We start from the raw sequence: 17,471 nt of genomic DNA, 5'->3' as shown, positions 1-17,471 counted from the left end.
AGCATACCCCGGATGTGATGGATGAGGGACATTCTTGGAGTACAGCCGGAGGCTGAGGAGTATCAATAGCATATTTCTTGACCAATAACATGCGGGCTCGCTATTCAAAGAATTTAAAACCCATGTGACCTCACTAGTATAAATAACCACCGCCATGCTTAAATCGCTCATAATTTAAAGCAAATTTATTGTCAATGCATAAGTATCAAAGAAGCGGGGAAAATAAATTCATGTACTAATCCATGTATTCTCACATGGGTGGGAAAGTTGATACTCCTCAGCCTCCGGCTGACTCCAAGATTGTCCCTCATCCATCACATCCGCGGTATGCTTGGATGAGGGGTCCATTCTTTTCATACAGCCTTCGGCATATCGGAGTATCAATAGCATGTTTAAAGAATTGACAATAAATTAAATCAAATTGTTTATTAAGAAAAATCACATCAATCACAATTTAATACACCATTCATGAAAGAGTTGGACTCATTATTATTATCAACATCTCTAAAGTAAAATCTCCTGAAGTTCTCTGATGAGGACCAGTCTCCAGTGCTCAAAATATTCGATAAAGAAACACCACTTTTCAGAGCTGCAGAGGCGGATGCTCCACGAATTGAATGTGCCTTAAAAGTATTAATGTCTATTCCTGCACTTTCCATCACACATTTAATCCACCTAGCTACAGTACTTGTGGAAATTTTATTAAAGGTCTTAAAGGAGACGATCACACTTGCGATTTTTACTTGTACGTTTGATATATTCCTGTAAAGTACGCACAACACAAATTTTTTCATCCTTGAATCTTTCAAGAGAAATAGAAAAAGACTTTCCTGGTCTAGATGTCTTAAGTAATGATGAAAAATTAAAAAAAAAGCTCTATCTGAACTAAGAGTCATGTTCTTGATATTCAAGTTTACGAGTGTTTGTGCTCTAGCTGCTGTTGATAAAGCTAAAAGTGTACATAACTTCCATGTAAGATGCTTCATGTCTAATGAATTCAAAGGAAAAAGAGATTTTAAATATTTAAGAACTTTACTCACATCCCATGTAAATTTATATCTTGGCAGGTTAGGTCTTGAATTAAACAAGCCTTTCATAAATTTTGTAAGCAAAGGTGAATTTTTATTCCAACTATGGTCTAATAATGATAGAGTTTGAGTAACAGCTACTTTGTGAGTATAAATACACGAGTAAGACTTTCCATCTTTGAATAACAAAAACAAGTAAGACATCAAATCTTTTTCAGATGTTTCATATACACTTTTGTTTCGTTTATAACACCAAAAAATAAATTTCCGCTATGCAAGGTCATATTGTTTTTGTGTTGATCCTCTCCATGAAGACTATATGATAAGCTTAACGTTTTTTGAAAATCCTTTATCTTGCAAGGTTTTCCAGAGAGAACTGCGGCAGCTAGAGTAATTTTCTTGTTCAAAGGATGGTTTCTTTTTCCTTCTGTCATCAGATCTGCATGTCTTGGCAGTCTAACTGGAATAGAGACAATCATTGATAGTAAAAGTGGAAACTAAGTTTGGGATCGCCAGACAGGAAAAACAACAATTGCTTTTTCTACCCTATCTTCCCTAATTTTATTAAAAATTCTTCCTAATAAGTGAAAAGGAGGAAAAATATAGGGCATCAATCCTGTCCAACGAAAAGTAAATGCATCAATTTTCCATGCACTGGGACTAAAACACCAAGACACATATTTCTGAATTTAATAATTTTCATCCGACGCAAAAAGATCAACATCTGGACAAAAAAACTGTTTGGGAATTCTATGAAAAATTTCTGATTTTAAACTCCATTCACAGGATGTAGAAGTTTCCCTAGAATAATAATCTGCCACCTCATTTAGTTTCCCAGGAAGATACTGACATGTTATCCATATATTCCTTGTACAACACCATTTCCAAATATCTTTTGCTAAAGAATCCATATCTTTTGATACCATTCCACCCATATTATTTACATAAGAGATGACTGTTTTATTGTCACACTTTATGCCTACATGAACATTGGTTTCCTCATCCATAAAGTATTGTAATGCAAAAAATATGGCCAATAATTCCAAGTAATTGATATGGAACTTTTTCTCATGTTCTGACCAATTTCTGCTAAAGTGACCTGTTTTAAAAACTGCACCCATTCCATTACAAGAGGCATCAGATTCTATCCAAAAATCTATGGGCAGTAAACAAATAGGTTTACCATTTTTTATTTCACTATTCTCTATCCACCAAACAATTTCTTCTTTACTTTGATCTGATAAATTTATATCCGCATCATAATTATCATCATTTTCATTCAGTGCCCTAACTTTGTCCCTTTCTAAAGATCTGTAATAAAGGGGTCCAATTGAAATTGCATTGAATGCATGTACAATGAGTCCAATGAAGGCTGCCACCTCTCTTATACTATTACAGTCTTCCTGCAATAAACTTTCAGCAGCATTTTTGATTTTATCTATTTTGTCTCTCAGTAAAAATACCTTAAATTTCTTAGTCAATTATCAACCCAAAAAAGTCAATTATTATACCCCCCGCAAACGAAGTTTGGGGGGGTATATAGGAATCACCTTGTCCGTCCGTCTGTCCGTCCGTCTGTCCGCCTGTCTGTGCAATCGTGTCCGGTCCATATCTTTCTTATGGAGAAGCATTGGAAGTTCTTACTTCACACAAAGATTGCTTATGACCTAAGGGTGTGTCATGACTTTGACCCAAGGTCATTCGGGCAAGGGCAAGGTCACTGGCAGAAAAAGTGCAAAATTCGTGTCCGGTCCATATCCTTCTTATGGAGAAACATTAGAAGTTCTTACTTCACACAAAGATTGCTTATGACCTAAGGGTTCACATGACCTTGACCCAAAGTCAATCGGGCAAGGTCAAGGTCACTGGCAGAAAAAGTGCAAAATTTGTGTCCGGTCCATATCTTTCTTATGGAGAGTTATTGGAAGTTCTTACTTCACACAAAGATTGATTATGACCTAAGGGTGTGTCATGACCTTGACCCAAGGTCAATCGGGCAAGGTCAAGGTCACTGGCAGAAAAAGTGCAAAATTCTTGTCCGGTCCACATCTTTCTTATGGAGAAACATTGGAAGTTCCTAATTCACACAAAGATTGCTTATGACCCATGGGTATGTCATGACCTTAATCCAAGGTCATTTGGGCAAGGTCAAGGTCGTTGGGAAAAATGGTACAAAATTTGTGTACAGTCCATATCTTTCTAATGGAGAATTATTGGACGTTGTAACTTCACACTAATATTGCTTAGGACCAAAAGGTGTGTCATGACCTTGACCCAAGGTCATGTGGGCAAGGTCAAGGTCACTGGCAGAAAAAGTGAAAAATTCGTGTCCGGTCATTATCTTTCTTATGGAGAAGCATTAAATGTTCTTACTTCACACAAATATTGCTTATGACCAACAGTTTAAAAAAAATAGAGCAGTTGTTATTTAAGGAAAATGGACGATGAAATAGATTCATCCAATATTTTCTATAATTGTAAAAATATACGCATTATGATTTTTATCTTAGCGGGGGGTATCGATTGTGAGCTTGCTCACAGTACCTCTAGTTTGAGTTGGTGTTGTCACTGTTTTCTCAAAGTTAACATGAAAACCTAATGAATGTAAAGTATCTATAATCAGTTGAGTATTCTTCATGCATAAGACCAAACTTTGGTTCATAATTAAAGAATCATCCAGATAATAAGAACATCGGATGCCAGTAGATCTCAAATAAGCATAAACAGGTTTCAAAATCTTTGTAAAAATTCTGGGTGCTGAAGACAATCCAAATGGTAAAACCGTAAAACAATAAATCCTTCCATTCCATTGAAAACTCAAATATCTCTGAAATTCTTTTGCCATTGGAACACTAAAGTAAGCATCTTTTAAATCAACACTACAGAAATAATCTCCTTTTTGTAAAATGCTCAAAATTTGATTCAAATTTTCCTGCTTTAATTTCTCATATGAAACAAATTCATTAAGACTTCTCAAATTTATTACAGGTCTAAGCTTTCCAATTTTCTTAGGAACAACAAATATATTAGAAATAAATAAATCATCACTTTCATCTATTTCTCTTATTGCACCTTTTCTTAACAGTTCGTTAATTTCATCATTAACAACCATAATTTCTTGATCATTAAAAGAAATTTGAGATGGCTTTTTTAATTGGTAAGGTTTTTCATCAAACAAAATTTCATAACCTTGGATTGTCTTAAGAACCCATGGATCATTAACGATCTTTTACCATTGAGATACGTGATATTTAATTTGACCAACACTTACCGTGTTTGTCTCATTTAGTATTTCTCTCGCCTTCCTCTCTTGTCTGATCTCGCTTCTTGAGTTCTTCCCCCTAAAAAAGGTCTATTAGATCCTCTTCCTCTGCCATAATAATAGTTGTAGGAGAAATTCCATCTCCCCCTGTAGCCTGCATTACTATATGCACCTCTATTAAATTTGTACCTCTTGTATTTATCAAAATCTGATAACTCCTATTTTTTTTTGTATAATATCAGAGCCAAAAAAAAATTCTGTTACTGGCTGAGTGGCATTGCATATGTCAGAAAACTTAATTGGCAAAACTTTTCTCAAAAGAAATCTCCTTTTTTGGGACAATTGATACACAGAGTTACAGAGTACAATAACTGCCTGTTTTATCAAATTTCTAACTTCTTTCAAGTTCTCATTTAACTTTGACATTTCAGCTATTTTAAGCAAAGGAACAATCCCTGCTGCTATAGTTTTTTGAACGGCTTGAAAGCCAGTCTCTACTTTGAGCAGATTTTGGCATAATATTCCAGATATCTGGATTTACCCGTGGAGCTAACAAATATGTACAATTTGCTGGTCGGGGATGACTTTCAATTATTTTCTCTGTTTCACCTTCTTTAGTACAGAGGGTACGTGTACACCATGTTTGCTAATTTGTCATCAACATTCTTTCCTTTTTTATCTGATGAGAACCATTCTGGGATATCCCAATCATTATCTACTTTTTCTTGTTCAACTGATTCTTTATCATTCATGAAAAAGTCAAAATCGTTTTCATCATTCATATACTTGAGCCTTCATGCTCATTATTATTGACATCAAGGTCAACACTCTGTTGTTCTAACTGATCTAATCTTTCTTTCTGCAGATTATAAATACACCCAATTATGTCATTAATTCCAATCATTTCCTTGAATTTGTCAATATTTTCAGTGTCCATATTCAATATGGCATTAGTAATATCATTACCAGAAATGTCAGCCTTTTTATTTTTCTTTGCTTTCGTGGCATTTTTGTTCAAACTTTTACGTTTGCCACCTTTCTTAAATGCTGAAGACGGCTTCGCCGTCGAAGTTGAAGGCCCTTGTTCATTATCATTGTGTACTGCAGAACCTGCAGTTGACCTAAATATCTCATGCATTTTAGAGGCGAGTCTTTTCTCTGCCTCTCTAATGTCCTCACTATCAAAACCCTCAAAAGACTCATCACCCGAGTCTGCCATTATTGATAAAACGTCAGAAATTTCTGTCGAGGACATGCATGTAAGTTTCAACAACAAACACGTCCCACGTGTACCACGCGAAAAACACCCAGACCACATCTGAGAAACAATAACACACTTTGAAAATAAAACGTGTATTAAACACTCAAAGTTAAGACATCGTCTTAACTCAAATTTAATCAAAAAATTCTCAGATAATACCTTATAGCCCGCACAACGTGCGCCAAGAAAAATATGAGCGATTTAAGCATGGCGGTGGTTATTTATACTAATGAGGTCACATGTTTTAAATTCTTTGAATAGCAAGCCCGCATGTAATTGGTCAAGAATTATTGATAAAACGTCAGAATTTTCTGTCGAGGACATGCATGTAAGTTTCAACAACAAACACGTCTCATGTGTACCACGCGAAAACGCCCAGACCACATCTGAGAAACAATAACACACTTTGAAAATAAAACGTGTATTAAACACTCAAAGTTAAGACATCGTCTTAACTCAAATTTTTAATCAAAAAATTCTCAGATAATACCTTATAGCCCGCACAACGTGCGCCAAGAAAAATATGAGCGATTTAAGCATGGCGGTGGTTATTTATACTAATGAGGTCACATGTTTTAAATTCTTTGAATAGCGAACCGGCATGTAATTGGTCAAGAAATATGCTATTGATGCTCCGATATGCCAAAGGCTGTATGAAAAGAATGTCAGATAATGGCAAAAAAGTACTATCTATTGTGGCACTTTGCTTAACTCTTTCGTTTTGCATTTATAGGAAGTTTTCGAACTTGACTCTGGAAGAACAGATATATTATTCCAAGCTCTGTGTAGCAGAGGAAAACATCAAGAAGCTGCAGGCCCATCCAGAGAGAGTCAACTTCATAACAGCTGATACCAGCAGTAGCAAGGCAAATAAAACAGGGAATGGCCGATAGGGACATCTCCCTTACCAATTTGTTTTGAATAATGAGAGCCTCTTTGAGAAACTCAGCTGTTGTTGACATTTTGCATATATAATAAGTAAAAATAGCTATAGAAAAACTATCAATGTTAAATGTAGAATTCATAACAGTATTCTTTTTACACTGATACCAAATGTCCACAAAATATTTGTAGCTTAGAAGTGTAGAGCCAAAAGTACACTGTTTCTAATACATGTAATAACTATAAATCTTTAAACAGGGCATGGTAGAGTTGAAAAACGCCATCCAGAATACATTCAAAGCCCTCGGTTCCCACCAGAAACTGAAGTATGTGGTCAGCAAAACTATTCCTTATGTGGCAGAGAAGATTGGTCAGTGCATGCAGAAGGCCAAGCTCCTTCCATGTTTGTCATCAGATGAACAAGAACTGAATCTTTTGAAGGAGGTACAAAAGGGCATGGAAGGGAATTTGTCTGGGACTATGGTGCATCATATGTTGGACATTCTTCATGAGCAGGTAATTGTTGGAAAGAAGTTTTTATAGAATAAAAAAAACAAATTTATGTTACATCATATGTTAGAGCTGTTATCGCGCCTACATGCCTGTGACATTATCAGCAGTTTGATGAATGGTCGTAGTTTTCAGCCCTCAGGATCATGAAGCAATTTCAGACTTAAGTCAAATTTCAGTCAGTTGAAAAATAATTGTTTATCATAAAATAACGATTGACATTTGTAATAATTAAACAACGTTATATCAAGACACTTTTAAAAGCAATTCAATTTTTTTCAGTGATTTTAGTCAACAGACGTTAAGACTATGTCCAATGTATTACTTAGGTCAACCATTGCTTTATTATTCTGGAGCCAGATCACCTTAGTTACCTAAGTGACCAAACTATAATAATTGATGCAATATCATCTTGGCAGTTGATTTTGATACAACCAGTACATAATTCTGAGAGCTTTGCATATATATCAGTCAGGCGTCTTGTCTACATTTTTGCTATACTTGGATTATCATCGGAAATGGATGACTGAAAAAATTATTTCCATTCATTTTGCACAGGGAGCATTGTTGACAGTGAGAACAGGGGGTTCAACTCTTGCCATTGATATTGGGTATGCTGGGGAAATGGTTACACGACTGGAGAAGTTCTCAGCCACAGAGACCATGTCAGCAGGGAAAATGACATCAGCCATTGGCCAAAACTCTCACGTGTGGACAATGAAATCACTGGTGTCTAAAATCATCAAGGAGGTATGAATAACTTTCACCAAAACTCAGAATCCAGAGTGAACAACCAAATCTAGATGTAAATAATGTACGAATTGAAAATTTTTTTTGTTGGGGGGAGGAGATGAGGCAAGTATTTTATTCATGCAGTTTTGATTTTACAGTTTATGACAGTTATTTCCAAGAGGCATGGAATTGGTCTTTTTTTCAAAATTATTATTAATTATTCAACTATTTGTCTGACTTTATTAGGGAGAGTAAGAAGATTAATAAAAATCATGCTGAAATGAGTTTTATTGAATTTTCCATTTTCATAAAATACATGTATGTACATGTTTTGAAACTGCAGAAACAAATTTCTTAACTTTTTATGATATACAGTAAAACATGGTTATAGCAAACACGCTTACTATGAAGCTTACAGCTTGTGATGGTCTTTCTTTTTTGTTTTAGTTTTTAAAAATGTTTTCATATGTTTGTTCACTTATGTATATATATTAAACCTATGAATCGTATGGTTCTTGGTAATAAACAATACAAATACAGTGAAGTGATTTTCATTCCCTTTGACTTTATTACATGTTGTAAACTTGATGGCTATGACAAAAAATTAAACTTCACTGTCTAATAACAATTAGCACAATCACACATCCCTGGCACTTTGTTCTAAGTTATTTTACTGCACAGGAACTAATTATGATTTAAATTTTTATCTTTGCAGAATGAACCTTCAAAGATCTCCCAAATTCTTCAGTTTTTGGAGGGCTACCTTGGCCTCATCAAAGTTCCAGTGTGGAGAGAATCGGAGAAAGATGAACAGTATTTGTACTCCACGACTGGTAACTTGTCACCTCCACCGGTTAAACTGGTAAGATTTCATTCTTAGCATATTGTGCTGCCTTCTTATTTCATAGGTAATATCTGTCACACGTGATGACAAAATACCTCACATACACATGGTGATGCATATGACACTGTGGGTTAACAGATTCTGTTTTGGAAGATTAAGTATAGCCACTCCACCTCCAATCACCCCTCCCCCCCCCCCCCACAAAAAAAGAAAATCTGTGAAAGACATTTCAATCCATATTTGTGAAAGACACAGCTACCTGTTGCTTAACGATCTTTTACCATTGAGATACGTGATATTTGATTTGACCAACACTTACCGTGTTTGTCTCATTTAGTATTTCTCTCGCCTTCCTCTCTTGTCTGATCTCGCTTCTCGATTATCATTCATATCACCGTAATGTATTGTGTATAATACGCATAACTTGCATAACACGCTATATCGGCAGTCACGTCTCCCGAGGTATTAAGAATCACGGCTTGAAAAAATGGGGTAAAATTTTAGTCCTATGTATAACACGCACCCCCCACTTTTGATCAAATTTTGGCTGAAAAAAAGTGTGTGTTATACACGCGACATTACGGCAATTAGAGTGAAAAATGTCCCTTAGTTTGCCATTTTGTTAAAAACAGATAAACCAAAGTATTTCATTAGATGTTAATATATATATATTCAGAGAGACTTTTGGAGTAAAGGGGAAGCTACAAAGAACTTTGTGGTCCTTCAGAAGACTTACAGTTTTGTTCATGGCTTACCAGAACACCTGATTTCCCTGGTTCTGGCGGCCACTTCCCGCTATGGGCGCCTGATAGCTATGACAAGTGATGGGGCAGTTCTACAGATGGGAGCAGTACAAACAGCCATTATTCAGCACACGGGCATTATGGGTATGTACATAGTAAAAAGTTTAAATGACAGAGTAGGACTTTTTTTACAACTATGACTTAAAAATTTGTATTTATAAATATTTCCATCTCATTTTAGTTGTTTGCTTTTGTGTACAACACCTTAATAGTTGAATGTTATATTGTTACACATATTAATATATCCTTTTTATTCAATACCTAAATGATTTTATTGAGAATAGAATCCACTATAACTTCAGGCTCCTCCCCATTTTATGTAGTTTTTGTACTTTTTCGTTTCCTTTTTTTTTTTTAACCTATGCACAGTAAATGTTGATGATCTCCCTTTGTCTCTGTCCCTCAGCTTTATGCACCCTTTTTCTGATGTGATTACATGATTTCGTTGACAGTGACTAGACATTTGCATTAGAATAAATCTTTTGTTTTGGACTGTCTCTTGTTCCAGATTTAATAATGACAGATGTCCAACCACTGCTGGGTAAGCGACCAGTAGAAACTGTTTCTCTCATGGGTTTTTACCCATTGTTTGAATTCATAACCCTTATTATATAGACTACCTCTTGGAGTACAACTTTTTACTGCAGTTTCAGATTATTGCCAATATGTTTAACCTTTTTAAAGATATTTTTTAGCTTGTTCAGATTTAGAATTATTTTATTACCATTTTTTTTTTTTAGCTTTTCTCTGTTGTAGTAGAGTAAATGTTCTGCTGAATGAGATTTTGTAGTTTCAAGATATTGGAAGGGGGAGGGGTGCAAGAGGGCCAGGGATAGTTTTTTGATATGCTTTAGTTTTGTGAGACAGTTTATTGACCAACAGATGCCATATATGGGCATTTAGAAGGGAATGGGTACTTAATGTGGAGGGTAGTATATATTTGGGTTGATAATCAGTAACAGAACTGCCAGTCAGTTAACCAGTGACTGTTAAAGATAATAATGTGAATGAAATTACATCAATTTCAAGATATATAAACAACACTTTGAAATTTTCAAATCATTAAGTATTTGTTCCTTAATTTTTTTAATTTGATATAATATAAAAGTGGAAATTGGAAAAGCCCCAAGTGGGATTTGAAAATATGACTTGCAGATCAGCAGTTAATGCTTTAACCTGTTAAGCTATGCTGTTCAACATTATGCTCATGAAGAAAAAAAATATGGATATATAAGATTATAGTGATATATGCTATAAAGGCAGTTACACTTTCACAATTAATTTTTGTAATTTGAAATTTAATCAGCTAATAAGTACTCATTTGTGAACTTTTTTGCTTACATTACAATGCCTTATGCCAAAAATATATCAATCAGAATAACATTCACGTAAATTTTGTACAGCTTATTATTATTCATAAGTTACATGTATATTTTCTTATTTTTCTCAAATAAATGACATAAAATTTGATGATAAGGAATAAATTCAGAATTTTTCAAACTCAGATAACTTGTTTGGAATAGTTTTTGCCATTTCATCCCTTAAACTGCCTAAAGGTAGTTTATACTTATTTAATTAAAGTAGCTATCAAATTCTTTACTATAGATTTTTTTTAAAATACTCAACAGTGGTATACAGGATCTAACGCTTAATAGCTTCTGCTGCACTTAATTGATATAAATTAGATATCAGTATCTAAAATATTTGAAATTAAATTTTTTAACGAAATTTCATATGATAATACAAATATTTTGTCTTCTTTTTAAGTATAAGCATTAACTCATTAGCTAATTACCGGCAACATTCAAATAGTATTCCATGTATCCATGCATGCATGGATATTAGATTAGGTGTTGCTGCTATGTCAAGAGGTTTCCATGTATGTCATAAGTTTTGTTCAACTTAATGCGCACATTGTTCTTAAAACATCTCCTTCTATAACGTTTCTGGTGTTGGTTTTTATTATCTTTGTAACACTAGACTATGATACCAGTCCATTTATAAACAATTAACAAGAGTTAAGAGGTAGCAAAAAATTTATTGGGTCTTATACCCAAACATCTAGTATAGCTAAATAAACAAACACTGCAAACCGAAATACAATCATACATAAAACAATAATAAACATATATTTGTAAACACCCAAAATACATACTGGTATGTAAGTAGTTTGGCGCTTGGGGGCTACTCATTCCTTCCCTACCAGCAACAGCCTGGGCTGTTAGCATGACAACGACACAAGACCCATGCCCGGGGCTGATCTCCAGCGGGCATCAAGACTAGAACAGATTGTGCTCGGAGCTGATCCCAGCGAGCCTGAATTAGAACGAAGCAAGACCTGGGGCTGATCCCAGCAGGTGTACATTAGAACGAAGCATGACCCAGGGCTGATCCCAGCGGGCATTTATTAGAACAAAGCATGACCCGGAGCTGATCTCCAGCAGGCCTCAAGACTGAACAGATTGCGCACGGGGCTGATCCCAGCGAGCATAAATTAGAACGAAGCATGACCCGGGGCTGATCCCAGCAGACATAGATTAGAACAAAGCATGACCCGGGGCTGATCTCCAGCGGGCCTCGAGACAAGAACAGATTGGGCTCAGGGCTGATCCCAGCGAGCATAAAGGAGTAAACCAACTGCAAGGTGTATTCAAAGCTAAAATACTAACTAGACAACTAGTCTACATTAACCAACATATGCATAACTCCTATAGTATAAAAAACAGTATAATTAATATATCTAGTAAGTGCCTTCAAGACTTCGAACAAAAATTTAATTCATAGACTTGGGGGGAAATTCCCAAGGAATGAATGCCAAATGAACAAAGTAATGAGTGAAGCCCCCAAGGATAGTCCAATATGGCTGCTAGCTCTCACACTCTCTATCTCTTAATTGGCCTGAAAAGAAATCTTTTTTCTGTAAAGAACTAGAAAAACTACGATTAGATGAAAGAATAGTATGTCATGTATTTTTGATTTGAAATTATTGCACTATGATAGCCCATCGAGGGAGTTTGTGTTTCAGGAAACACCATCATGACAGTTAAACTATGGATCCAAAATTAATCGTGGGGAATAAATATTTGCGTAAAATCACGAGAAGCACACCTCCCAGATTTCAACATCTTTTATTTTTATGACAGATGTTAATATGATCAATGAATCCTGTTTGTGATTTTATATTCTTGCAATTTGATGCAAAATGGTGGAATCACAGATTTAAGGGGTCATGTAAAACAAGAGATCTACAGTATTCGTATGCAACACCAGGAAATTATTTTAACACTCAATTCTACTTGATTTCTTTCTGATCTGCAGATAAGAAGGTTCTGTCCGTGGAATCCAAGTGCTACATGCCGGACAAGAAGAGTGACCTTATGAACGAGCTGACGGAGAGCTATGTCTGGGATTACACATTCCGTATCATGTGTCTGTACACGGATTTCATTGATCGCATCATCCGTTGGCAGGGACTGGTGCCCCTGATCACACACAATTATCCCACAGGCATCGGTGAGAGATCGGGCTACAAGTCTGTAAACTTAAAATAAACTTATGTCAATAAATATACTCTTAAGTAACTTTGCAAAGACTTTAAGAGGTAAACTGCTTTTTCCGCTTTTAAATTGCATAAAAGTAAGTTTACAGTATTTTTGGTGTACCATGGTATTAGATTTCCTTGAGTCATTATCATTTACCCTAGCTTTGGTAAATATTTAGGGAAACAAACCTACAGCAAATATTTCTATGAATTATTTGAAAATTTAATTTCATATATATTTTGATTCACATTTATTCCATTTTTACCACACAAGTTACAGTTGAGGCACCGCAATTTATTTTCACTGTCTTAAAATTTATGTGCTTGATACAACTGTTAATTTATAGTACTGATCAGAGTCAACTATACAAGCTTGTATTTTGTTTTAGTGAATGTATCTTTTGGTTGTATACACAACTGGTCTCCATTTTCCAATGTACAACAAGTTCAGTCCGTGTGCACACTCTGTAACCGCTGTTGTGAGAAGGGAGATAAATGTGCATGGAATGGAATCATGGGTAATTACTTCAGGGAATGCTGCTGCGAGACAAAACAAACAGGATGTGTTGACTGTGGAATATGTGTCACATGTGCCAAGGAAATGTGGGTAAGAGATTCAGTCTGATTGTTAAGAACTGTTGTCAATTTGATTCTTTCTGTGTGAGTTTTGAAATTAACATGAAGGCAAACTAGTAGAAAGAATTTCACATTTATTTATCATGAAGGGGTCAACCAAAAGCCAAAGTTGGGAGTGGGGAGGTTTCTCATTGAAATATAGGGAAGTAGGAAGCAATTGAAAGGATTTTCTCATTAATTTATATTAAAACTCCTGGGGCTCACAGAAATACCATATCTCGGAAGGGGGTATATGATATGTGAGTCATATTAAATGGAAAAAAATTGAAACAAATTACCAGATTATAAGACATATAAGATTTTAAAAAATGATGTATTGGTTGCTTACATGTAAATGAATGTTATATATCAGGCTCTTTTTTAACATGTATTAAATGCAGAAAAATATTTTTCGTAACAAAAATCAAAATCAGTATTATCTGTAAAAGTAAAATCAACGCAAGATGAAAGAAAAATCAAAATTAGTACATTGTATTATCTTTAAAAGTAAAATCAATGTAAGATAATTTTGATTTTCAAATCAAGTGTAAAAATTGTTAGCTATTTGGGTCAGTCAGGCAGTGTTGTTTAGGTAAATGGGTGAGTGATGTGGCCCATGGGCATTTTATTTTCTTTTTTCTAGAAATGACCAAATATCATTCTGGTTCATGTATTGCATATTGTAATACATGATGCGACTCCAATTTCTGTAGATAACTAGACCAATTATTGGCCTGAGGTAAACTATGCTGACAATTTGTCTTATTTTATAAGCATGTGAAACTAAGTTATATTTGATGCTTTATCGTCACTTGCTGTATAGTCAATAAGGCTATTGTTTGTGTTATATACCATTCCAAAATGTATATTGATCAATTTGTTGCCTTGCTTAGCTAAGAATAAATGCTTTAATAATTATATGGAAAAAATTAAAACAAATTACCACTTTATAAGACTTAAGATATAAAAAAAAAAATGATGTATTGGTTGCTTACATGTAAATGAATGTTATATACAAGTATATACATGTAATATCCCATATATTACCCCTTGCACAAGGAAGTTTTTTACACCTCCTTTTGACATAATTTGGCTTTTGATAGCAATTTATGCACACTGAATACAGCTCTTTATGGTGGACCTTATTCAATGGAGAGACTGTTGATTATGATATTTTGCTTTATTTGAAGGCCTATGTGGGTTGCTAAAAATCATGATATGAATTTTAATGATAATCACTTAGACTAGTGATCACTTTGGATTTTCCATGTTGAAATTGGTATGCATAATCAATTAGAGGTATTAGTGCTGAAAGAATTATAGGCATGTAGTGGAGAATTCTTGTGCATGACTGAGTTCCCTTGGCTATACAGTTACTTTTATAAAATGAACAGTCCTTTGCCTTGTTATGCTTTATAGACATTTTTATTAAAAAGATGTTTGCATCCATATGTGTGTACTTATATATATATATGAGGTTGCCATCTATCTTCTGTGTTTAAGAAACCCTGAAAACTTTTATAGTCTTATATAGACATTGATTTGTTTCCATGTTATAACTTGATGGGATTAACGTTAATGAAATCAAACATTTGTAACCAAGATATTTTCTATTTGAATAGAATACTTATTTATCAGTCAAAAATCTTTATATAGTCTTTGAGTGAGAAAATTTTAAGTGGTGAAATTTTTAATCTCAAAGTTGATGCTACAAAAGAGGAATTGAGTCAATGATAAAGTATGTTTTCAGTCCATCAGTAAAAAGATTTACTGTACCAATGCAATTTTTCATCCAAGATTTTTAGAAAATTTATACTCAAGTATATATTATGTCATAAATTGTCTTTCAGAATTTACGAAGTGAGCTTAGACCAATGCCGTTAGTGTACAACAAAGATAGTGATATTCCTTCTGTAGGTTTGAACCCAGTGACCTTTGATGAAATAGAGATAACCATACAGAATGGATTGTGTCCACCAATATGTCTGAAAAAGTAAGTCAAATGTGATGATGTTTATAGTATATTATTGAGAGAAAATGAGAGAGAGAGAGAGAGAGAGAGAGAGAGAGAGAGAGAGAGAGAGAGAGAGAGAGAGAGAGATGAAACAGCACTCTAAGTGTACAGATATTATTTTGAGAGGATGACAGTAGGATTGCATTATTTCATTACACTGTTAAGCTGTACTGGCGTGCGACCAGTTCTCGCCGACTACCATTTCTCGCCAGTACTTTGTGATGTCATTTTTCATCTATAATTTTATGTGTTGATAAAATGACGTAACAATGTACTGGCGAGAAATGGTACTCGGCGAGAAGTGGTTGCACGCCAGTAATGCTTGAAAACACTTTACAATGTAAAATCTTTGACCACAGATAGCATTACAATTAATTTGTATAAAAAATCAGTAAGCATACCACTTTTTGGTAGAAGAAAGAGAGATATACCTTAAAGAATTTATAAATTGAGTATAGCAACATATCAGTGTTGTTGGGCTTAATGTAAAATCAGGAGGCATTTTTTCAGGGGAAAAATTCTTTAAAGAGCAATCATTAATTGTTTTTATTTTCAGATACAAACCACCTATGGAATTTATACTTTGTAAATCTCAATTGACATGTATAATTTAAATGCTTTCTGTCTTTGCTTGCAGTGATCAAAGTGGTTCAGTGATATTGGTGGCTCCCGGCAAGCCTGCCGCACTACAAGGCATAGAAGCAGATAAAATGAAGGAAAAAATTGAGGCCCTTATCAAAGGTAGATAAATGTAAAATAATGAAGGTATTAATGTTACAGTATTGTGTTCCTGTTGTAGATGCACAGTTTTCATTCTTTGTCTGAATGGGAAACATGCATATTTCTGTGAGACATAAAACAGATTGGACCCAACAAGATCCTTGTGTTAATTGTTATAGGCAAGCTGGTGGTATACCGAGTTCTACTAAATACAAACAATTTATCAAATAAAATTTTTTCATGTGTCCAAAAAATTGGCAACAATAAGGTAAATGTATAACCTTCATTTTAAAATAGCAAGCTAAACTGGATATCATTTCTGCATACTGTGATGTGGATGAGATTGCGAAAATATGATCATTGTGAGAATAAAAAACATGGCAGTCTTCAAATTTTTGTAAATAACTTTCAGAAATATCAGCTGAATCAGCTGAATGATTAGGAAATTGTGATTTCATATGCACTATACTTTATGAGTATATATTCAGTGATAAAGTTTTCATAGAAATATTTGATGTGAAAAATTCCTTAATGTAAAATTTTAAAGATGTATTAAGTTTTGCTTGTCAATATTTGTTTTGTAGAAACAAAAACTTCAATAAAAGTAGCGGACAAAGTCAAACTGAGAATAAGCGATCCTTTGGTGAGTTACCCTTTATATTTCTATTGAATTCTGCACTTGTTTACTTTCTGATACTTAATGAGCTATAGTGTCTGCCTGATTGATTACTGATCAGAAAGTGACCAGGCATAATGACTCACTGATATAGGCCAAGAATGACCAGGAATTAGCATTAGCTTTGCATATTTAAGAGTGTTTAATCCATCGTACAAAAACCTCAACTACTTTCATCACTGTACAATGGCATGGTGTGCCAAATATAGCAAGGTTTTGAACTATAACCACAAGAATGCCAATGTTGATAAAAGAGAATTGTTATAAAGGGGATATGAATAAAGTTTATCCTTAGTATATTCTAATCAATTTGTGGTTTTGAATTACTGATTGATGTTATACTTTGCAGGGTGCTGTGAATGTTCACAAAGGTGACATGTCACAGAAAAGTGTCCAGAAGTTTACCTACTATGCTGTTCAGTCTCGAGAAGTGACCGTATTTCAAGAAGCTGGAATTTTGTGGTAAAAAAAACTGTGCCGTGTAGTCTTACCAGTTTTTTTTAAGTTTGTCTCACCAGTTTTGAATACTGTTAATAGGGCTATTTTCACCCTGTGTCATTTTTTTACCATGTGCACCCACAAA

General features: G+C 34.5%; 1 protein-coding gene and 1 pseudogene across 5 annotated transcripts in view; one reads left to right on the top strand and one right to left on the bottom strand.

Annotated features, from left to right (window-relative positions):
- LOC128156641 (uncharacterized) overlaps nucleotides 1-17,471 on the top strand; it is an 88,146-nt gene that overhangs the window by 27,791 nt on the left and 42,884 nt on the right. For 4 of the 5 annotated variants that reach the window (XM_052818861.1, XM_052818858.1, XM_052818859.1 and 1 more), the window contains exons 21-32: nucleotides 6,285-6,417; nucleotides 6,692-6,949; nucleotides 7,502-7,693; nucleotides 8,391-8,537; nucleotides 9,196-9,406; nucleotides 9,831-9,863; nucleotides 12,641-12,835; nucleotides 13,253-13,470; nucleotides 15,329-15,471; nucleotides 16,130-16,233; nucleotides 16,797-16,855; nucleotides 17,238-17,350. In XM_052818861.1, coding sequence (XP_052674821.1) covers nucleotides 6,285-6,417; nucleotides 6,692-6,949; nucleotides 7,502-7,693; nucleotides 8,391-8,537; nucleotides 9,196-9,406; nucleotides 9,831-9,863; nucleotides 12,641-12,835; nucleotides 13,253-13,470; nucleotides 15,329-15,471; nucleotides 16,130-16,233; nucleotides 16,797-16,855; nucleotides 17,238-17,350 — 1,806 coding nt within the window. The remainder of the gene's footprint in view (nucleotides 1-6,284; nucleotides 6,418-6,691; nucleotides 6,950-7,501; nucleotides 7,694-8,390; nucleotides 8,538-9,195; nucleotides 9,407-9,830; nucleotides 9,864-12,640; nucleotides 12,836-13,252; nucleotides 13,471-15,328; nucleotides 15,472-16,129; nucleotides 16,234-16,796; nucleotides 16,856-17,237; nucleotides 17,351-17,471) is intronic. The other variant, XM_052818864.1, reaches the window with a different exon arrangement.
- LOC128156643 (uncharacterized) lies at nucleotides 244-5,545 on the bottom strand (annotated as a pseudogene).

This window comes from Crassostrea angulata, chromosome 7 (assembly GCF_025612915.1).
Source record: "Crassostrea angulata isolate pt1a10 chromosome 7, ASM2561291v2, whole genome shotgun sequence".
NCBI lineage: Eukaryota > Metazoa > Mollusca > Bivalvia > Ostreida > Ostreidae > Magallana > Magallana angulata.
This window is presented reverse-complemented; position numbering and strand designations above follow the sequence as displayed.